General features: G+C 39.9%; 3 protein-coding genes across 3 annotated transcripts; 2 read left to right on the forward strand and 1 right to left on the reverse strand.

Annotated features, from left to right (window-relative positions):
- Nucleotides 1-710: 710 nt before the first annotated feature.
- On the forward strand, nt 711-4,494 carry LOC147324351 (dihydrofolate reductase). Its single transcript, XM_086298097.1, has 6 exons — nt 711-894; nt 1,233-1,282; nt 1,744-1,849; nt 1,952-2,078; nt 3,181-3,296; nt 3,764-4,494. The coding sequence occupies exons 1-6, from the start codon at nt 788-790 to the stop codon at nt 3,852-3,854; spliced, it is 597 nt and encodes a 198-aa protein (XP_086154223.1). The 5' UTR covers nt 711-787; the 3' UTR covers nt 3,855-4,494.
- Nucleotides 4,495-8,810: 4,316 nt separating this feature from the next.
- On the reverse strand, nt 8,811-11,281 carry mterf2 (mitochondrial transcription termination factor 2). Its single transcript, XM_086302332.1, has 2 exons — nt 11,178-11,281; nt 8,811-10,370 (listed from the first exon to the last, which is right to left on the reverse strand). Exon 2 carries the CDS (start codon nt 10,342-10,344, stop codon nt 9,217-9,219), a length of 1,128 nt encoding a protein of 375 aa, XP_086158458.1. The 5' UTR covers nt 10,345-10,370; nt 11,178-11,281; the 3' UTR covers nt 8,811-9,216.
- Nucleotides 11,282-18,536: 7,255 nt separating this feature from the next.
- LOC147324353 (uncharacterized) lies at nt 18,537-20,343 on the forward strand. The gene has a single exon (XM_086302333.1). The coding sequence runs from the start codon at nt 18,537-18,539 to the stop codon at nt 20,130-20,132; it is 1,596 nt and encodes a 531-aa protein (XP_086158459.1). The 3' UTR covers nt 20,133-20,343.
- Nucleotides 20,344-22,742: the final 2,399 nt, after the last annotated feature.

A 22,742-nucleotide genomic window follows, 5' to 3' on the forward strand; every position in this document is an offset into this window, starting at 1 on the left:
TTAAAGATAGAAGAAAACATAACTCCTTGGAAGCAAAAGAAAAAGAAAAGGTGGCTCAAGACTGCAAAATATGTTTTGTAGTCTACATCTCTAAATTGATTAAGAATCCCTGTAACTCAAAGCGGGAATAACCCCCCTTTTAGTTAGTTAACCAATCATATCTGTTGGTTTGGTTTCCTGTCTGTGTGCTCCTGATCAGTTTCATTAGTGAACATTTGATTGGTTCTGCTTTCTATCGTTCTTCGCTCCAAGTCGTCTTCTCCTTCAGCGTTTATCCACCTTTACGCATTTATCCAAACGTGCTTTGGGGTCTTTCTGGCCTCACATTGTTCTTCTGTTGGATTATGTTTTGTTGGAGACTGTTTTTTTTGTTGTTGTTGTTGTTGTTGTTTTGTCTTTTTGACTTTCCTGTCTGAACCCTGCAGCACACTTTGTTACTTTGCAATTTAATCAAAGTTCATCTTTGTTTACTTACCAGCTTTCGTGTCTGCAGCAGCTGTGTTGAGATTTTGAACTAAACCGTTCACTTTGTTTTCACTAGAGTAACACAAGGGTCTGAATATTTTAGGGGATTATTGTGCATTAGCGAAGAGGGCACCTCGTGAGTCACGTTGCTGCGAAAAACGCGAACAAACCTCTTGTGGATGCACTGACCGTGTCCAATAAGGAGCTTGGACTCGGTGGGCGGCGATAGAATCCAAACCCCAATAAATTGTTCCCACACAGGCGCATTTCTCGATGCAGAGCTTGATCCCTTCTGATTTGTTTGGCTTGAGTGCTGCTGGAGATGGAAACGAGCTGGGAAAAATTGCAAAAGAAACCCGTTCGCCTCATTGCAGCAGCCTGCAACGACATGGGGATCGGGAAAGATGGAAAACTGCCCTGGGATTTACCGTAAGAGTTAAACCACTGTGGTGACGCTTTTAATAAATTAATTTTAAAAAATCAAATAGAATAAGTAGTCTATGCATGGGCGACAGTTGATGAGAGTTTTACCTTTTGCTTATCTATAATGGTTCAAACAGCAAGTTACAAAGGTAACAATCAGTATGTGCTGTAAATATCAGTGTCATTAAGTTGTAACAGTGCGGGCAGCAGTGCTAGAAGTCAGAGTTTGAGGATAATAAAAGATGTACCCTGTGAGCAGCAGTCAGCTTTCTCAGAATAATGAGCTTACTGTGAAATGCAACTGTTTTCTGCCTGACTTAACACTGGAAATGTGACTTTCACAGGACTGAATTCCAGTACTTTATGAACACTGTCAAAACGGTGTCGAGACCAGGTATTCTTCACATCCCATCATACATTTGTCATAGAGGTCCGGGTGTCATTCACAATTTTGAAACACTGCTTCCAAAACCACATCTGCCTTTAGGGACCAAAACGTAATGAGCACATTTAAAAAAAAATATAATATTCATTTAAAAAATGGTAAATGGACTGGTTCCTATGTAGCTCTCTACATGCTGACCTACAGCCACCCTCTCAAAAAATAATAATTATTATTAATAAATCATGGAAGAGTTCATAAAAAAGCAAGTAATAAGGACACATTTCAGTTCAGTTTGGCATTAGGACTGAGGGATTTGTCAATGTTTTACTGTAGTTGTGTAAATTCTGTGAGGACGGCTTAATTCATTAGAACCTTTTGATACCCAGTCCTATATTATGTTCAATAATTTAAAAAGAAACAGAAACTACAAAGGCCAAGATATTAATTATGTTTTATTCTGTAAAACACAGGAAGGATGAATTTTATGGTTTGGGGTAGACTCTGCTGGAACTCCCACCCTGAATCTTTGTTTCCACTTCCCAATATTTTGCATGTGGTGTTGAGTAAAACCCTGGAGTGAGTGTTACACAGACACACAAATTCAGATCATCCAGAAATCAGTTTTATTTTTCCCCGTTTTCTCTTCATCATCTTTTCTTTTTGCGGTCTTGATTTCAGCACGGTTCCCGATCACGCACACTTCCTGTGTCGAGACTTTGACAGTGCCATCCGCCTGGCTGCAGAGCCCCCCCTCGCTGACTTAATAGAGACCATCTGGATTGTTGGTGGAGTGCAGCTTTACAAGGTAAACCAGTATGGCAATATCCACCTAGACTGCAGTGTATTTAAAGTGTAGGACCTGTTATTCACATGTTCACGTGTAAAGAAGTGAAGCCATAACTTAGAAACCATAGACTGGAGCTTATGTACGACTCCATATTTTTATTCTTGGACTCTACTATAATAGACTTGCATGATTTGGAGTCAAAAAGAATATTTACTTTGGTGTAAGCCCTCAATTCATCCACCTTCCAGCTAGTTTTTAACATGGATCGTGTCTGAACTGTCCTAACTTACTGTGATATTTGAATAAATTGTAAATGGACTGGTATGTATATGGCACTTTTCTTGTCTAAGTACGTACTCAAAGTGTTTTTTTTCTAGAGGCCTCATTCACCCAGTATCACACACACACACACACACACACACACACACACACACACACACACACACACACACACACACACACACACACACACACACACAGGGCTTTTTTCTATATCCAAGCACTTTACCTAACATTCACACACACGTTTGCATTGGGGGCAATTCAGGCTTCTGTATCTTACCTAAGGTTATGTCAGTCTGCAGACTGGAGGAGCCGGGAAACTAACTACTGACTCTACATCCTGAGTTACAGGTGAAAAATTCAAATGTATGCTTAGAGTTTCCCACATTTAAAGTAAGAGGCTTTAAATGTGGCTCCTTGGTGTGTTTTAGCACCAAGGAACATTATTCACATACTCAGCTCTAAGTGGATGGTGATTTTCTCCCATTGCATAACAAAGTGCCTTATTTCCAAAGTGACATGTTAACACACAGCATTCTTGTTTTGTAAGCTTCAGCACCTCATTAAAGTTAAATTATATTGAGTGGGTGATATATTGATCAGCTTTTCACACATTTGTTTCTAGTGGTTTAACAGAGTTGCAGTGGCTATAGCAATTAGCTGTGTTCTCTGGTTGTCAGAGGATATTTGCATACATTTAGAGTATCTTTCTCAGGGCTATCATACATATGATAGGGAATAAGATCCACCAACAACATCCTAAAATCTACTTTGGGGAAAACTGTATTTTAGTATCCTCAATGTGAATAGCATTTCTCTTCCTTTTCCTTTTAACCAGGATGCATTAAACCACCCTTGGTGTGACCTGCTTTACCTGACAGACGTCATGGCTGACTATGACTGTGATGTTTTCTTCCCAGAATTTGACAAAAATCTATTTCAACTACAGGAAGGGTAAGTTTTCACCTCATCTGAAGTGCAGGGCATACTGATCCCAAAGGCTCAGTGTCTCTTTGTGAATTTGCTGGCACTGTAATTCTTATGAAATAGTTTGCTTTTTTTTTTATGTGCACCCAGCCAGCCTGTGACGCCAGTGAGGAAGTGATTTTTGCTTTTTGTTACAAAGTCAACATCAGCACCATCTGTCAGCCTGAGACATTTGGTTTTAACAGGTTGCTTACCAAGGGTTTGAACAGCTTTGTTACTGTAATAAAACTGAATTGAAATAGTAAACTGGCAAATGTTTACTTAGGGGAGATTATCGTGGAGTTTTATAATCAACCTTTTAATATCCGATTTAATGAATGTGAGGATAATTCTACTCTGCCTATCTGCCTTTTGCATTTTGATTGTTTTATTAAATTATGATCAGTTGTTTTTGTTCTAATTAACCTTTTTTCTCTCTCGTGTTTTCAAATAAGATTTCCCGGTGTGCCAAGTGAAATTCAAGAGGAGAACGGCATTAAGTTCAAATACCAAGTATTCAAGAGAGACACTGCCGACACTGTGTAGAATACCTTTTTTAATTAAAGAAATGCCAATGTCTTAAAAAAGACTTTTAGTAATGTAGTCGATGAATAATTCAAACAGTATAAATGTGACTTCTTTGTCTTTGCAGTCCATAGCCACTTTAAGTACAGACACTCCAACAGTGCTGCAGTGCTTGCTGCTCAACTATTTTACTTTTTTTAGTTTCTGCTCTTTTTTAAGCTACTATAATCAGATCTGGCATGTCACTTTCTCCTGTTGTCCTGTCGTTTGGCAGTGTTCCTATCTCGTCCTCCCACTCAGTCATTTTAATGAAGCACAGAAAATGTGCTTGAGTCAGTCAGCAGCCAGCATCAATGCCAGTACTCCAAGTATCACAGTAGATCTATTACCCTTTCAGTCAGCTTGACAGGTGCCTGTTTAGAAAGTGATGATTTAATAACTCCACCTGTGTGCTTTCACATTATAATATGTCTTATTTAAAATGTTACTGCTTAAATCCATGGTAGTTCAAAATAGTGAGACTCGTATTTGTTGATACCGGCTTTTCTTGGGATGTTTTTAAAGACGGAACCATAAGTACACGGTGAATTTTTAATGGAGAAGTAATTGACACTGTTTGTTTGTTTGTTTTTCTCAGTATTAATAAAATACTTTACTCTTATCTGGCTGTATGTGATCCCTTTAGCCAGTAGATGGAGATATATCAATGAGGCAAGAGACCAAAAGCTTATGAGCACGCTGCTGTTAACTAATTATCAATATTTTACCTCTTGTTTCTAGCCAGTGCATTTTTTTGCTCAGTAAATAAATCTAACTTAATCAGAACAAGAAAACACCTCAATTATGAGTAAACTATGTATATATTTTAGCACTAAAAAGCTCCATGGACTGTCTGTGGGTGTATGACTGTCTATGAAAAAGACTTCATGGATCAGTGTTTCACTACAAACCTAAGTGAGAGTTTTCTGGGAGTTTTTATCTTCCTGTCTAGCATCCATCACTACTTTGCTTAGACCTCTGTTATGATGACTTCATGCAGTCTTTATCTCAAACCAACCACCACCTGAGTAGATATCTAATCAGAGCCAATGAAATGAGCATACGGGGACAGGATACACAGTGGCACAGTTATTCACTAATCCAATTACAAGAGGAACATTTGTTGCTAAAAAGCCCAAAAGAATGAGGAATACAAAGGGGTCTTTATCCAAGGAAATATTTTTAACTAGAACAGGAGGCTTTTGGCACATGTCTAGTTTACTGTTGCAAGAGAAATGCTATTAACACTGGTATTAATGTCACAGTCTGCAGCCCAAAATGCCCATTCCTGAATAAGAGCATGACCAACCCACGCTTTGGATTGTCTCATCCCCTGCATGGAAGTCACAAAGGGTCAAGAAAAAGGTCACCAAGCATTCATTCAGTCTTCATCCTTCCAAGTCTTTTCTCTTTTAAAATGAAAAGACAGATCATTCATTGTTGAATCCCTCTAGAAGAAAATCTTTTCACGTTTTCCTTTTGCACAAAGCACTGGTCCTGGAGTCCATCTTACGCACAGTAACAAACTTTGACAAGATCTGTGTGCAGTTTTCACTACACATGTCAGAAACAATAAATGATAAGAAAACTACTTAACAGTCAGGGCGGCTCTTTTCTGTTTTTATAACATTAAAAACATTTTTCAGTTGCTGCAGATTTGTCGGCTGCACATCCATGAAACAAAACTCCTGCTCAACCACATTCCAAAGGTGCTCTATTGGAAAAAGATCTGGTGACTTTGAAGGCCATTTGGGTACACTGACCTCGTCATGTTCAAGAAATCAGCTTGAGATGATTTGAGCTTTGTAACACAGCACAATATCTGGAAAGCAGCCATGAGAATATGGGTATACACTGGGGTTGGATATGGCCAGCAACAATACTCAGGTAGGCTGTGGCATTTAAATGAAAGGGGTTCTGTTGATCCAGGCAGGATGGGTCATGTTTTCATGTTATTTACACCAAATTCTGACTGTACCATCTGAATGTTGCAGCAGAAATCGAGACTCAGACCAGGCAATATTTTTCCAATCTTCTATTGTCTGATTTTGGTGAGCTGAGTTTGCTGCTCTTAGCTGACAGGAGTGGGAGCTGGTGTGGTCTTCTGCTGCTGTAGCCCATCTTCAAGGTCTGTTGTGTGGTCAGAGATGCTGTTCTGTACACCTTGATTGTAATGAGTAGTTATTTAAGCTACTGTTGCCTTCCTACTAGCTCAAAGCAGTCTGGCAATTCTCCTCTGAACTCATTTTCAAAGCACGTGTGCACACGTTTTTGTATATACAACATATGTTACTAAAAAGACAGGGCTTGATGACATGATTGGTTGAAATCTTCTTTCATAAGCTGCCCTAGTAAGAACAGTAGAAGCATAGGACTCGAACCTACTCCTGCTTTCAAAAATTTGATTTTTGATACTGCCCAAGAGTTATTTGAAGAAACAGTAAAAACTCAGTAAAAAAAAAAAGACTGCTATTTAAAGGCATGCATATTTTAACTTGTCTCAGGTTTAGGCACCGGCAACTGTTGCTTCAAGTGGTTGATCAAGTGATAGATTCAGTCATGTGTGAATAAACGATGGTGCTGTCTAACAGACCACAGCCCTCAACAGGTGAGATTTCACCAAGTGACAGATGATTCTCTGCTTCAAAGTTTTGAATCTCGGATGGAACGTTCAATATAGAAAGTTATTTACTTCTTGCTATTGAACATCCATCAATGTGACATTTATTTCCCTCCTGCAGAATGTAAAGTATATTTGTGTGGTGTCATCAGGGTGACAGAAAACAAACTTTCTAGTGTAGGTGGGGAAAGAGAAACTGAGATGAGAGCACGCAGCATCTCCAGTTCATGATATAAATGTAAATACACCAGAACAACTCACAGCATGGAGTCAAACACATTTTTAAAGCTGAAAATCCTCAAGTGACATTAGTATGAATAAAACCCAAACATTACTTTTTAAATATTCTAATGTTTGGTTCTCTTTTCTGGTTAACATAAGACATTTTGATTTTTTTTGCCACTTAAATATTCCTAGTGGAATATTTAAGTGGCAAAAAGCTCATTTTCCACCTCCTTTCGCTGCTTTTGAAGAATAGACTTCTAAATGAAAATGCCAGGGCTTAACTCACACTGACTTCAAATGAGGACTATTTACTGCAGCAGTGGTTGTCTGAGCTCCTGCATCAGCTGGAAATCATATCTTCTAATTGCAGATGTCATCTGTTTCCTGTGAGATATGACCCATAAAAGCAGAATGTTAAGCACGGGGAGTTTCAACCACTGGTGTGTTTGAAATGAAAAAGGACAATTTATACTCCTACTTATTAACCTCTCTGGCCTGCCCGTGTAATTCAAGCGTTCAGCACAGGAGGATGAGGGTGTCCACTGAGGACAATAAGACACCGGGTAAGAAATCGAGATGACTTCCACTTATACACCTGAGACCTCGTCTCATCTGCCTCGCCTTGATATGTCCCGATTAACTCCCTCGTATTCATTACTAAGCATCGGCTAAAGACGAACACTGTAACCTTGCAACATGATGAATTAAAGCAAATGTCAGCGCTGTGCAGAGTTAGAAACCTTTAGTTCGTCAGCTGCAGTTTACTTGAGGTAACGCTGCAGCCCCTCAGGGCTTCTGTGTTGTGAATGGCTGGAAAATAAACTAGTCAAACATCCATCTGCTGAGCTCAAATTCTTTACCAGATGCACTCACTTTTTGAATCATCTGCCCAATGGCTACGGCCATGTCTACGGGACCATGGTGAGTGATTCAGACAGCAGCAGATGGGAGGTTGTTAACGTACACCCCCGCCCCTCTAGACACACAAGTCCTCAGTCTCTTTGTTGTGACCCCCATCGTCTACATTATAAGAGTGAGGGGACCTTGAGGCATAAAGTCATGACTTCATTAGCTGTGATGCTCGCTTCCATTAAAAGGCACTCTTAAGCATGTTTCAAGGGCTTTTGCTGGCTTTGAAACATTAAGACACATTCAAAATGAGACATTTTATGGTCCCCTCTCTTGGTTTAGACAATGCCTAGTATGATTGTATATTGATTTTGTGGCTTATGCTAACATGGGCACTTATCCAAAAGCCTTTTTAGAACCACGTGACACACAGAGACATGAAAACCTTTAATTAATAAAGTCAAACCTTATGGAAAATCGATTTAGTCTAAATGAAATGAAAGTCTACTGATTTTTTTTGAATGCCAGAAAGGTTGCAAAGGTCCAGTCCGAAATCAAAGGCACATCACTTTTGTTCCTTTTTTTTTTTTTTTTTTTATCTTGCGTGGGTGCATTTGAATTCATTTGAAATGATAATGAAGTGACATTTTAGAAGTGAAATAGCTTCTAATAAAGTGTCTCCATCTGTAGAGTAACAATAAAAATCGGAGGCGCAGTTAGATTTCATCCCTGAGGGTAACAGTTGTGCAGCCAAGAACATTGTGTGAAAATGAGACACTTGCACAGACAGTAAATAAAATGGTTAGAAAGGCCTTGTTTGTTCTCCATGATACATCTGATAGACCAATCAGCACGTCTGTCACCGAGCTGTCATGTCATGCAGAGTTTTATGTGACGTTATTGTAAGGAGTTTTTTTTGACAAGGGACTGCATCTTCACTAAAAACTGACACATTAAGATGCCATTGCATTTGTCTCACTTTCTGATATCAGTCTGATAAATCAGCACATAGCCGCTCTCATCTCTTCCAGTGTGAATTTACACCTACATGAAAGGGCACTGCTTTTTCTTTGTAACACCTCAGACTTGTAAAAACTGAATGTTGGGGTGCAATCACACTTCTCTTTGGTCTGAACTACAAGTGAAAATTTTACTTCTTCTTTTTTTTTTTTTTACAATTGGGAAAAATTCACACAGCCTAAATAGATTGACAAAAAAAAACATTCACAACACTTCACACCATAGCTTGTTAACTGGATTTTAATTACATTACATCCCACGAGGTTGGAGAGTTTGGCAAGAGAAAGGCTATGAAACAGTCTCTCCATTGTACCTTCAGCTGTTTTTAAAACCCAGTTTTAAACATACAAGTAAAAAATAAATAAATTATGAAGCAAGTCTTTAATAGATTGTTTTCCAGAGTATTCAGATTCAAATTTAAGGCATCTTCACAGGCAAAATTCACTGTACAGATTAAATGGCATCATTGTAGTTAATCCAATTTAACTAAAGCAATAAATTCAAACATATGATTATAATGTAAGTGGAAGTGAAAGCACATTTGTAATTAAGACACGTTAATCTTTTACAAAGTACAAATACCCATAAGAACGACATGGATCCAGTTAGTGTTCGTCCATACAACCCGTGTCAATCATCCGCCTTTAAAGGGGCGACAGGATTAAAAAGTGGTCTCTCCCTACGGAGCTGTAGTTTTCCAAAGCTCATCTCAAAGTCCTTCTTAGTGCCATTTAGCACCTCCAGACTACCTGTCCTTATGTCATAACCTCGAGCCTTCAGTTGCTGGATGCGATAATTTACTATTTGCGTAGTTAGTTCTAGGACAGTTGGAGTCGCTGTGATTTGACACATGCTGATCCCAGCACTGAGAAGACCCTCAAAACGTTCAGCCAGAGTAGATTCAGGGTAGTACAGAAGAGCTGGGCACCTGAGGATGATGCCCCGCAGCTCTGTCTCAGAGCACCCAATGGTGTCTTGAGAGTACAGCAGAGTGTGACGCATACTGTCTGGGTTCAGCTCAGCCACAAAGCCCTTCAGCCTGGACAGCAGGTGGAGCAGCTGGGGTGTGCTGAAGCCCTTGTCTCTCAGAAAAAGGAAGTTCTCCCTCAGCACCTCTGGAGGCTTGAGAAGAACAAACGGGTTCTGACTCAGCAACTTCTGAAGCCAGATTTTCATGTTAGCTTCCTCCCCTCCAAGTTCCTGGTAGGCGTGTTGGAGAGTGTGGACCATCAGCTCGTTCTGCTCTACTGGCCGGCTGAAGCTTTGAGGAGCGCTGGCCATGAGTTTGGTGATGACTCGTTTGTTCAGGTTTAAACTCTGGAAGTAGGAGATGTTGTTTCGCTGGTTGTCATGGTGACTGGAGGAGGTGAAAAATGAGGCTGGGAATTTCTCAATGACACCAACCAGCTCCCTCTGGTTTGGACACACAGACATCCACAGCTCTTTCTGAGTGTAAATCTGCTCAGGATTACAGAGGACAGCCTCAGGATGACTTGTTAAAATATGAGCAATGATGGGGCCCGAGGCCCCCATGTTCTTTAGGAGTTCAGCTACTTCTTTTGTATAGGCTGGACTCTGAAGCAGCACCCATCCTTTAAGTTTCCGGACCTTCTGGATGTCCACAGATAGATCATAAAGAGCTTCTACAGTCTGCTGGTTCTCTGCTACACTATGTGTCGCACGTGATCTGAGGTTTAAAGGTAGAGCTGTGACAGGTTGGCACCGGAGGCACAGGAATGTCGCGATCGAACGCAGCATTGATGCAAATTCCTAACACCAATCCCCTAAACACAAGGAGGAAAAGAAACTACATAAGTAACCAGAGCACACAGACCAATCCTTACATTTATTTAACGCTTGTGGTCACCCTTGCTCTGTGAGGTTTTGCCCATCATGACAACAGAACAACATTAATGTTTTTTCTAACTCCAGAAATTCTAAGCGAATAAAACCAAGGTCCAGACACGCAGAGCTGGGGGATATTTCTAAAGCACAACCTGTATTGATTCATCTACCTTTATTATTTCTAAACTGACACACTTTAAATCTTTCATCTCATTTTGTACCATCATCTTCCAGCTCTGACTCCACTGCTTCATGCTCCTTTGGTTAATGTCACTCATCCTATCTTTGCATGCATAACAGAGGCTTTTTATCGGAACTTAATGGCCTCTCTGTACAGCTGCTGCCATATGTTTCATAGGGGGAAAGCAAGAGCCAACTCGATTACCTGACACTGTTGACGACTATTTGTAGATAGCATCTTTGAAAGCAGCCTGTTATTACTCAAAGCTTTTTATTTCAGCACTGTAAATAAACATGTTCGTTACATCTTCACAGGGGCTGCTTGTATGACTGACGGCATTTATTTGACCATGTCAAAATACAACCCTTCTTGCACTGACCCGAGCATTTTCATTTGAAGAGTCATGCCGGGTACAGAGCGTGCCAGCTGAGCTAACAACTATGCGAGATAGTCTCAATATACAGCTGACAGCTCATTTATTATAATATTTATTCATTCTTGCTGACAAAAGATGTATACATTTTAGAAACACTGGGGAAACCTTTGCAAAACAAAAATGAATTACCTTTGTTAGCGGTCAGAGGATGTGACGTTTTGTTATGAAACCGATTCCTTCGTCTACACTTTGTGTTGTGTGGTGTTCCACAGCGACACCCACAGGCCCTGAATGGTACTGCAAGCAAGCCAGCTACCTGTAAACTCAACTGACACTTAAATAGAAAAATAATTTTACAGACAGAATGCAGAGAGGTCGATGTAGAAGTGTGTTATTTTATTTGATGTACCAATTTTCCCAACTTCTCTGTTTTTTAAAGCAGCACTCTTTTTATTGCAGCCCATATGTCTGATAATTAAATAATTTTGACAAAAATCTGTATTTCAAACAGCAGTTGGTGCTCTTTCAAAACCCTGCAGCATACGGGGCCCTGATGAGTGTAATCAGTGCCGGGCTGAATTGGACTGAATGCACGGAGAGTTTCCTCGCAGTTGGTGCTTAATCACGATGCTTGATCACCAGCTCTGCAAGCTGTTCCATATAGTAGCACAAGAACTGCTGCTGCTGCTGCTGCTGAGTGAGTATCTGGTTTCATTATAGTTTATATAATAGTAAACAGATGATACGTCTCAAAGGAAAAGAGGTCAGTGCTTTTGTTAAAAAAAAGAAAAAAAAAGATCCTTTTCAGATCCTGTTCTAATCTGTCCATCTTTGAGATGATTGTTTCTGTACATGATCACTGATTTAAAAATGAGCCTCATAAACAAGTCAAGTAAAACTAACATTAAAACACTTATTGGTTCCAGTCCGTGCGTAGCAGCCTGTGATCGCTTTTATTGGCAGAGGAACAGTAGTCACTGCAGGAATCAACATATGCACATTCATTATCTATAGCAGTAGCACAGTTACACACACAGAGGCAGACTCTCGAAATCACAAGAACTGTCATCATACTTATTTCAAACATTGTTATAATTAACACTATTACTGCTGCATGTAAAGCAAGGTTGAAGTTAATATTCACTGAAGAAAAAAAAAATATATAAAATACATAATGTCTTAAAGTGTCAAGAGATTCCATGTAAATTTAAGGAGCTTTTAAATTAAAAATTCACATTTAAATAGAAAAAAACTACTCGATCAGTTGTTTGTTTGCTTTTAATATTTGTTTTTTGCTAATAAATTACACTCTAGATAAGTGTGTGAACTCCCCCATAGCTCATGGTGGTTTCTTATTGCTTTTATATATGACTTTATTGGTCTCTCACATGATTTTAAAGCAATTTTGGTCCACTTTTTGTTCTAACATTGCTTTCGTTCATTGAGGTTTGGAGGTCTTTGTTTATGCACTCAAGGTCTCATTGCAGCATCTGTGCTTGAGATCATTTTCCTGTTGTATAACATAATTTCCCTGTCAGGTGGCTTCACATTTGAATCTTCAATGCAGGTAAACAAAAGAGGTCATGGTCAGCTTCATGACTGCATGTGCTCAGGTCCTGTGGCTGCAAAACAAACCTACTCCTTCACCACAGCGCTTCACATTTGGTATGAGGTGTTTTTGCTTATATCCTGTGATTGGTTTTCATCAGCTGTAGTATGATGCATTTTGTCCATAGTACATAATTCATAATTCTTCTAATTCCAAAGTTTTATGGTTTGTCGAGATCCAACTATGTAAATCCAAGCTGTGCTCCCATCTTCTTTTGGGAGAGGCTTTTTCTTAGTAAGCATTCCAAACAGACACATTTCTTGTGTTTGTCTAACTTTACCTTCATAAAATGTAACATTCAATATTTCTAACTGAGGCCTGTTCTGTCTGAGATGTAGCTCTTGGGGTTTTTTTTGCAATTTCACTGCATATTATTTCTGACCTTGGGGTGAATTTGCTGGGATGTCCACTTTTGGGAAGACTGGCAGCTGTCTTGAATGTTTTGCACTGGTGAATAATTTTTCTCACTGTAGAATGATGAATTGGAAATGGCCTTCTAACCCTTCCCAGATTGATGGGCAGCACATTTGCTTCTGTAATATCATTTCTGATGTTTTTCCTCTTTGGCATTGCATTAAAACACACCTGAATGCTTCACACCAGCAAACTGCCAGAACCTCTGCTTTTATGGAGGTGGCCACAATTGCTGATATTTCGGTTAATCAAATGCATTTGATTAGCAGCACCTGGCTGGTACTTAATTCCTATGTAAGCACTAAGGGTGTACTTGTATCGTCTGTTTTGATGATTTATTTTTTCTGCTTCCTGTGGAGGGGTGATCTGGGGCATGTGGCCCTCTTTTACCCACACCTGCAAGCCCATTTATTCATTATTATGTGGACTTTCTGAGTTTCATCAGCAAATATGTAAAAATGGCTTCTCGAGCATGTTTTACAGCATCGACTGTAGGGTCTAATTTGTGATGAATGCATTGAACGGCAGTCATGTTAGGGCTTTTTACACAGGAGTGTAGCTGTACCATTAGTTGCAAAGCCAACAAACTGTGTACCTCTCTTTAGAGACACCTTTCATAGCATGGCTTTATAGCAGAATGTAACAGACAACAACCTTGTTGTGTAACTGCAAATCAGCAAGTTGAAATAAGAAGCTCCATAACTCAACTGATGTAACTGGTGCGTGACTTGGCAAGACCTAAAACATAAATATATTGCAACATATTTGATGTGATTCTATCGCTTACAAATAGACTAGCTCTTAATCATAGACTTGCATCTCTGCCAGATCGCCTAATGGGACTCAAGTCAGTATGTTTTACTGACCTATCCAACTTATCCAATGAATCCATCTTGACCAAGTCCTCTTATTAGACCAACAACTAACCTATTTCCTGTGGAGATGTGTGGTTTCCCTCTTGCCCTCTCTCCTCAACATACTGCAATTTCTGGCAGTAACAACCTCTGAAAATGAAAGAAAGATATCCAAGAGAATGACTACTTTGTTACAAGAAGAACATGCAGATTTTACATAGCATGCACGAAGATAAGATCTGTCCTTGTTTATATTACCTTTACAGTGTTGCAAAACAGAAAATCCGCTTCATATTACAGTATGCTGCTAATGTTAAGCAAGTATTTATCCAAGGACCCAACATCAGAGAGAAGTATTGATTTTCATAGTTGTACTATTAATCAGCTATAAAGAGCTCAGCATTCATAGAATGAGAAAGTGGAGTAATACGATGAGCTGTGACCTGTTGTTTTATGGCAGGTCAAAGTCAGTATTATTATTAATTAGTCTGGTGCCATATTACACAACTGGGCAGAAGGCTGGCGAAGTAAATAAGCCGAGCAGTTTATTATTGACAGATTTAAAATCTTTTACAGCTACCAAAAAAATAGTTCACACAAGACACAGACAGTTACTTTATAATCAAACTGCAATATTTCAAGGCTTCTAGTAACACTGATAAGGATGCCGTCTTCTATTCACATTCATATTGTAAATGTACTGTCAATGTCGCTTAGCTTGATATAACAGGAGACAGCTTTTGTGTCTTGTACAAATTCCTCAGTTGCTGCATTATTAAACTGATAAAGCAACGGATGAATAATTTGTGTCCTCTCACAGTGACAAAAATAAATAAATAAATAAAAGTGACAGTGCAATATACCAGAAACATAACCTAATACAAGTTTTCTAATGCAGATTTAGTTCAGATTAGTCCACTCACTCAATATCATGATGATGGTAAACAAAACATGAACTGCATGCATTTACAAATGTGCAATCAAGCTTGCATGGAGGAAGAAGGGTTTATCTCACAGATACACAAAGATGCATGATGAGTGATGTAACCTGGAGTAATGCAGTCTTTCAGCATCAGACTTTTTCCAGGCCATCTTCTGGAGCTAATCAGACCCCAGCTTATGTCCCAGCAGCAGGTATCAATGGATTCAATTCAGTTTTATTTATTTCACATCAAATCACAACAACAGCTGCCTAAAGGCGCTTAATCTGTCTTCTTAATCCAAACCTACCTGGTGGCTTTCTCTGTGGCTTCAGTAGTGGATCTAACAGATCTCTTTTTATCTTGTCCAGTGATGCCTTGTACTTTGCGCCCTGTAAAACCTCACCAGCTCAGCCTCACAGGCTTGCAAGCTTCCAAGCTTACAGGCTTAGTGGTACTTACACCTAGTACCTAGGAACGTGGCATGATTTTGTTTGCTTCATCCATTTGATCTTTCCAGTTGTTGGCAGTGGTAAGGCTAGCTTTTGGAAAGATGTTAGAAAATGAGATTTTCTGCTGTAGTACATTTTCCCTTCTCATTGGAGCTCGTTGCGATCACATCCCCACCATCATACTGGTTCAAAGTTCCCCTACACCCGCTTGTACACACATCTGAACAAGGTGTTGCTGGTCTTTGTCCTTGGTGTCGTTGACCCTGGTTGAGGGAAGTAGGTCTTATAAAAGAGAAAGGAGAAGCAGACCATTTTGACTAGGTGGATCACACCTAAAAATAATCTCATAATCTCTGAAATCTCAAGGAGTTCAAAAAAATAATTAATTTACAATAAAATAACATTGTAAAACCAGGCTGGGCCAGGAACAACTAAAGAGTTTAAAAGACTAAGTAACATAAAAAGAGTTCTAAAACAGTATATATACAGAAAACCCCGACAAAACTAAAAGATTTTGCAGTAAAGTGCCTCCAAAGCCCTAAAAGAGAGCTACAAGTCCAATAAAAAAAGTCCCCTGTCATCCCTCATCCCTCATGTACCCGTTTGTCTTCTGTCCACACTGTGTGCACTGCATGCTGACCTGTGAGTGAAGGTAAGCATGCAGTGCTGAGTCACTCAGTCAGTGCTGAGTAAACACTAATCCTTCTTTAGTACTATGAAGGGTCAAAGAGAGATCCTTTGCCCACGGGTGATCCTCACTTACTTTACTGTCACAATACCACAAGGGCTAAGATGCTGTCTGTCTGCCTCCTGCTCTCACTACAGTCTCTCTCTCTTGAAAAACCAAGACCACTATGCCCCCCCCCCTCTGCCAGATTTCGAAATATCTGTCCAGATATCTGTCCTCTGTCTGCTGTAGCTTGCTCCATCACTCTTTTATCCCCCTGGCCTGGTCTGCTGTGGCTCTCTCCTGCTGTTGGCCTGTCTCTGTTATTAAGAAAGTTTAACAGAGCAGGTGTGTCGTATTGCCTTTAACTTGGGAGACTTCAATGTGAACTGAAATCCCAAGTAATTCCCCAAATAAAAGCATGCAAATAAAAAGTGAAAAAACAAACAAACATGCAAAGCATAAAACAATCAAAAACCATTAGTAAAAAAATCCCATCACAGCTCTCGTAACTATTTCCTAATAATAGCATGATGAAACGTTTCAGTGTGACTCGTGAAAAGATACTGTAGCAACTTTGTGGATAATTTATAATGCATAAAGTCGTACAGTTGTTCATGTTTAAGGTAATGTGTCAAGTGCAGTGTTAGAACGGGTACTGCAGGCTCGTGTTGTTGGTGCTTTGTTTAATTCAATGTAGTTCAATTCACTTTTATTTATATAGCACCAAATCACAACAACAGCTGCCTCAACTCATGTTATATTATCAGGTAAATACCTTCCAATATTAAAAACCAAACTCCAACAATCAGACAGAATTCTATGAGTAGCTGTAACATGTGGAAGGAAAATCCTTTTAAAACGAAGGACCCTCCAGCAGTAGCAGGCAGAACTTTGCTGTTGTTCATTTATAACCTGATCTCCAACGTTATGACTGAGGATGATTTTGGCTTGTGGCAGCCCACCATGGCTGAAGCTGCTTAGGCAATTAGTGTCCCTGACCTAGGGCTGTGCAATATCATATAATCTGCAATAATCCCGCTACAAATTTGAAACGATATAAAAATGTAATATTGTGACGTCAATGTGATAGCAACACCACCAACACCATTTACATCCCCTAATGCAGGGGTGGCAAACTCAATTGCACAGGGGGCCAAAACTCAAAGCACACTTTAGGTCACGGGCCAAACAAGATAAACATTTATTGAACACACTAAAACAATGTTTTTTTAAACATAAATATGAATAAAAACAGACAGGAATATTATTCCAGAATAAATAAACTTAAAAAAAATAAACTTTCATAAACAGAAGTTTGACTTGATTGACACGGGAACGTTCCCAGTTAGCCTAGCGTTCAGCAAGGAGGCTGCAGCGCTGCATTATGGGATCTGTAGTTTGTATATTATTAGCGCATCATATCGCCGGGCCATGCATAACAATAATAGTACATCTATATAAAATGATCTCGCGGGCCAGATATAAATGTACGCCGGGCCGGATGTGGCCCGCGGGCCTTGACTTTGACACATGTGCCCTAATGCATGCAACAAAACAATCACAAAAGCTGTGTGTCAGCATCCATTGATGACAGAGTACTTAAAATGGGACCTACTTCAACAGCCTTCAAGAAACCACAGGGCTTTGCATTATATGCAAAAAAGAATTCCAGATAATGGGGGAAACTACTAACTTGTTTCACCATTTGAAGTAAAATTACATTTTCGAGTATAGCCAGGGTATGGGAGAAGGGATACTAGCAGTTGGTGATAAGAGACCCAAATGTAAACAGATAACTACAGTCATTATCACTGGAGTTCTTGTTAGTTGCACTTGCTATTTGCATTGACTAGTTGCACTCTAAATGAAAACAAGCAATGGATGGAAATTATCAATGCGGTTATTTGGTGGGAAAGCAGGGCTTTAGGTAACTGGTTAAAAAGCTCAACTCAAAATATAACATCGCAAGTAGATTTAAAAAAAATTATTTCCTTATGGAGGTCTTGAAGAGTTACAAGCTTAAGTTTCTTTAGTTATTATTGGACTAAAGCAGTCATAGTCTTTTGCTATGTGCTCAAAACTATACAGTCAGCATTAATGCCTTTCACTAGCCTTTTATTAAGTGTTATTTGATAACTGGATGCCTTTGCTTTACCTGTGAATATCACACCACTCCGAGATATTTTGTAAAAGTGACTCTCATAACAGCCAGCAGCACTGCTGACATAGCAGTTGTGGAAAATGGAGCATCAGTGTTGGGTTGTGTTCCAGGAAGTGTACAGCGGTTGTTCTAAGAAATAGTTAAGTGCAGAGACCGCGCTGCATTTTCTGTCACCTTTAAAATGATGTCAGCTTCTCCAGTTTGATTTTGTAAATCTTTGAGTGCCCAGTCACTGGATATGTATCAAGTCTATATTTTGTGTACAATTTCTGAAACAATTATGCATTCAGAGACGAATACTATTGTTTTTATTAAGGACTATCATCATAAAAGCGCGCACACACACACACACACACACACACACACACACACACACACACACACACACACACACACACACACACACACACCACCCCCCTACTACCTGTTCTGCAGCTGCTGTAAGCAGAACAAAAGTGGCAAACCACAATGAAGAAGCCTTTCAGTGATCGCAATTTCCATTCACTCAGACACAACATGACCTGCTTCAGGTTTATAGAGCTCCTGCTTTTCCTCCTCTTCAGCAATGTCTACAGTGAGGAGTCAGAACCCATTTTCAAGGCAGAGCGCGAAGTTATCCAGCTGGGTAATTGTTTCGCAATGGATTATATTGTTGTTTATAGATCTGCTTCAGAGGGAGACCAACTGCTTGGCAACTCTTCAAACAAGAACATGCCCAACACACCACCTGCAGCCCTACAGGGTCGTACCCACATCAGTGACGATCCCAGCCTGCTCGGGTTTCAAATCAGTAACCTCACTCTCTTGGACTCTGGGATTTATAGGAGAGAATGTTGGAAGAACCAGACGATAATCAGCCAGAAGACACAGCAGCTCACTGTGTGTAAGGAGCAGATTGAATCTGAAGACATAATTGTAAGTAAAGACGGTAAAGGGACTGAGATCTTGTGCAATAACAATGCTATTGGCTCTGCGGGAACATCTGTACGCTGGTACCATGAAATGTATCCGTCTTATGAGCCCACACTCTTCCTGGATAGCAGTGTTTCCCTGAAGCCTCTGGTGAAGGAGCTTGCAGGTGTGGTAGATGTAAGAGACAACGGTGCATTGCTCGTGTTCAACAACATGTTACAGAAAACCACACACTTTAAGTGTGTTGTGATGAAAGATATCAACTGTCTTAGTTTCCAAACCATGCACCCACCAGATGAGAGTGAAAGCAAGGACGTTTTTGTCTCACTGGGGGACAGAGTGCTTCTAAATTGTTCTATTGATGAGGGTGACCAGGCGTGGGAAACTCCACTGGGAAGAATTGATGGTAACACGAGGGGCAGTCCAATGTACATATCAGCTGATGACTTCTCACTGGTTATACCTGCCATCTCTGCAGACTACACTGGAGACTATTCATGCATCTCCCCCTCACGTGAGATGCATTATGCATTGTTTCTTTGCCCCAGCGAATCTGTTGTTTATCAAGTTGTTGGTCAAGGTGAAAATGTCTCGCTCGTGTGCAATATTAACCAAGATGATCCAGAAAGAGTGCAGTGGCACCGCTATGGACTTTCAGGGCACTATGAGATCATCCACAACTCGCAGGACAAAACTGTTCCCATCCCTAAAGATCTACGAGGCAGAGTGACTCTATCTGAGGATGGAACTTTGCTGACCATCAACGACCTGAAGGTGAAGGATGGAGGGAAGTACATATGTGCTGTTTTAAAATACAGTGAGATGACTTCTACGGATGATCATATAGATAATGATGGAAAAGGTACCGGAGAAAATGAAACCAGCAATAAACACCTGTGGATCAATCCACCAATATGCATTTTTAAGCAGGAGATTAGTCTGATCATATTAGTCAACAGTGCCAGTAATGCTACTGCATATTCTGTGGGGGCAGGACTGGTGGTGCTGCTGGTGGTAGTTGGAGTCATTGTTACAGTGATAGTAATAAAGAAAAAAGCAAAGCCTTTGCCATTGCAGAGAAAAGTGACATCAAATGTAAAAATGGATATAGATCCTGGCTGTACTGAGAAGTTAACTCTGTCTAGTGCTTAATAGCCTTTGTAAAATAGCTCCATTGTGACTTAACATCCACCTGACACATGCTGTGCTGTAGAATCTGTAGATAAATCAAATGTGTTGCTATTTTCACCTGTTGTCTACCATGAGAAGACTGTTTTTAGACATTTTTTTAACTTAATGTAATGTAAGAACATCGATCAGATCATTGCGATGAAAGAATTAAAGGCAGCTAATTTGTTGATTACATGGTTACATTAGCACTATAGTCTGAAATCATTCATAATAAATATATTAATAATGATATACTACTAATAAATAATGAAACAACACACCAAGGACTTTATAGTACAACCCTCCAGTGTTCTTAAACAATTCACATTTCTGCACTTCTAAATTCTGTCTCGTTTCTCATCTCATTTGTTGCAGTGAGGAACTTCACTTGTTTGACTTGCAGCCATCACCTCACTGTCACTTTTAGCAATGTTGGCTACTACATTGTAGGTTCTACCAAGTCTGAGTCAGACCTTAATGCCTGATTTAAACTATTTCAGGAAGCCGTTGTAGAAACATAGTTAAGAGGCCAACGTTTTTGCCCTCATTTATGCTTGTGTGTGGTTACGTGTGTGGTTGTGTCTCTGTGTTTTATGTGCGGTGCTAGCCAATAGAAAAAAAGATGAGGAAAAGGCAAGGCAGGCATATTTGTCAATTAGGGTTTTTTTCTTCTTTGTACATTACCTCAAGTCCATTTCAGTAGTTTCAGCACTCTCCTTCCAGGAATCTATTGACATTTGTGAATTCATATACTGACGATATAATTTTTTTTACACTGAGGTGATGATTGTTGTTCTCTCACTGATAAATTAAAAACTGCAGCATAACAATACTTGGAAATGCATGAGAGAAATCAGCTGTACTGAAGTGGGCTGCATCGATCTGACGCTTAGTTACATTTGTTGGGAGGTGTACATCAGGTTATGGAGTAGTCCCTCCGAATCACAGGATGCTGCTGTTGCTAGCAGCAGTCGCAGAGAAGTACCAGAAAAGAGAAAGAGGTACGTACAACAGCGTGAGCAAGAGACAGAGGAAGGTGTAATGTGGTAATAATTTAGATGGAGGGACATAATTGGGAAGGGGAGAAATTCAAATAAAATCAATGGCTACTTTGACTATAAGCCACTTCTAATAGCTTAAGCGTAGCTTGTAATTGTCACATTCTGCAGGACATCAGTTGTTTGGTTTTTTTTTTCTTTTTTGTTTTTTAAGCAAGAGTGGTGTATTTAAAACAAACATAATATATATATCACAAGTTTACTCATGTGACGTTTCTGGCTACCTGATAACCATGAGTCAAACATCCATTGTCCTCTCTGCTCCTTTCTGTTCTTCACAAAATCTGTAGGAAATATCAGTCTCTTTAGCAGCTAAATGCTGTTTGGTTTGTTGTTTGGTGCTGAACACAGCGTGCAGTGGGCCTGGTGGGGATATTTTTCTTCTTTTACTGGAAACAACTTCTTCTGGTTAAGATATTAAAGAAAGAAATGAGAATGGACCAAAACATTTAATCTGCAGGCAGTGAAACCAATGACCGACGTACATCATGCAAACGACACTTCATTGGTAATCCAGTGATTCCCAGTGCATCAATCACCTTTTACCATCTATATCTAAGCTGTAATTGTCACAGCCGTCTGGTCGGTGTGTGGAGTGTACCCAAACACAGACAAACAACCAGGCGTGAAAACGAACTTAATTGAAACCAAAAGCGAGACATTTTATTAAGGCTGAACAGAACAGAGAAATGAAAAGACAGGAAAGAGCTAAACTATAACTGAACTGGGAAAAGCTAAACTAAACTCTAAACACAGAATGCAGAACAAAAAAACCTGGATACGGGAAACTTGACCTGACAAAGAAAAGAGGGAAACTGACCGGGTAGGTTGGGTGAGTCCTTCAAAGCATACCCCCGAATTTTGACACAGCCAATAAATACACAGAGGGGTGATGAGGGAAGTGGAAACACATGGGAACACCCCTGGGACGAATAGACATAATGACACAGAGGAAGCAAAGTAAAGCACACTGCACATAGGACGTGAGACTGTCAAAGTAAAACAGGAAACACTAAGATGTAGACTAAAACACACAAGTTGACACAGGAGCTGGGAACAAGGAACGCTCAAGGAAACGGATGGACTGGAGAGAGGGGGGGTTACAGAGAGGGGAGATCAAGAGAAAAAGAGAGACATGACGGCTGACGGGGCGGGGGGGACTAATATGTGATAGTCAGTTTACTTTTGACGAGACAAAGAGAGAGAGAAAGAGAGAGGGATGCGGGAGGGGGCCATTACTGGCTGGGGAGAACATGCATGAAAGTCCACTACAGACAGGGGAGACAAGAAATAACACACAAGGAGGGGAACATGTAAACAGGGAAACACAACGACGCAACACGGAGGACATGAGAGACTCGAACTGGAAGCAGGGAATGAGACCGCAACAAGAAAACAGGAAATCCAAATAAACTATAAAAAAGGGGAACTAAAACACAACACTGAATTATAGAGAGCTAAAACATTACAACATAATAAACTCAAAATGAGTGACAACCATGACAGTAATTAAATGTATTAGTTACATCTTCTC

Source organism: Aulonocara sp. 'chitande type north' Nkhata Bay, linkage group LG7 (genome assembly GCF_057382095.1).
Source record: "Aulonocara sp. 'chitande type north' Nkhata Bay isolate Kocher_YH1m ecotype deep benthic linkage group LG7, A_spYH_male_GT1.1, whole genome shotgun sequence".
Lineage (NCBI taxonomy): Eukaryota > Metazoa > Chordata > Actinopteri > Cichliformes > Cichlidae > Aulonocara > Aulonocara sp. 'chitande type north' Nkhata Bay.

Excerpts from the sequence above, each read along its gene's own strand:
- LOC147324351 (XM_086298097.1), top strand. The coding sequence starts at position 788 with ATGGAAACGAGCTGGGAAAAATTGCAAAAGAAACCCGTTCGCCTCATT. Across the intron at positions 895-1,232 it reads AAACTGCCCTGGGATTTACC|GACTGAATTCCAGTACTTTA; the intron begins GTAAGAGTTAAA and ends TGACTTTCACAG. Across the intron at positions 1,850-1,951 it reads GTGTTGAGTAAAACCCTGGA|CACGGTTCCCGATCACGCAC; the intron begins GTGAGTGTTACA and ends TCTTGATTTCAG.
- mterf2 (XM_086302332.1), bottom strand. The coding sequence starts at position 10,344 with ATGCTGCGTTCGATCGCGACATTCCTGTGCCTCCGGTGCCAACCTGTC.
- LOC147324353 (XM_086302333.1), top strand. The coding sequence starts at position 18,537 with ATGAAGAAGCCTTTCAGTGATCGCAATTTCCATTCACTCAGACACAAC.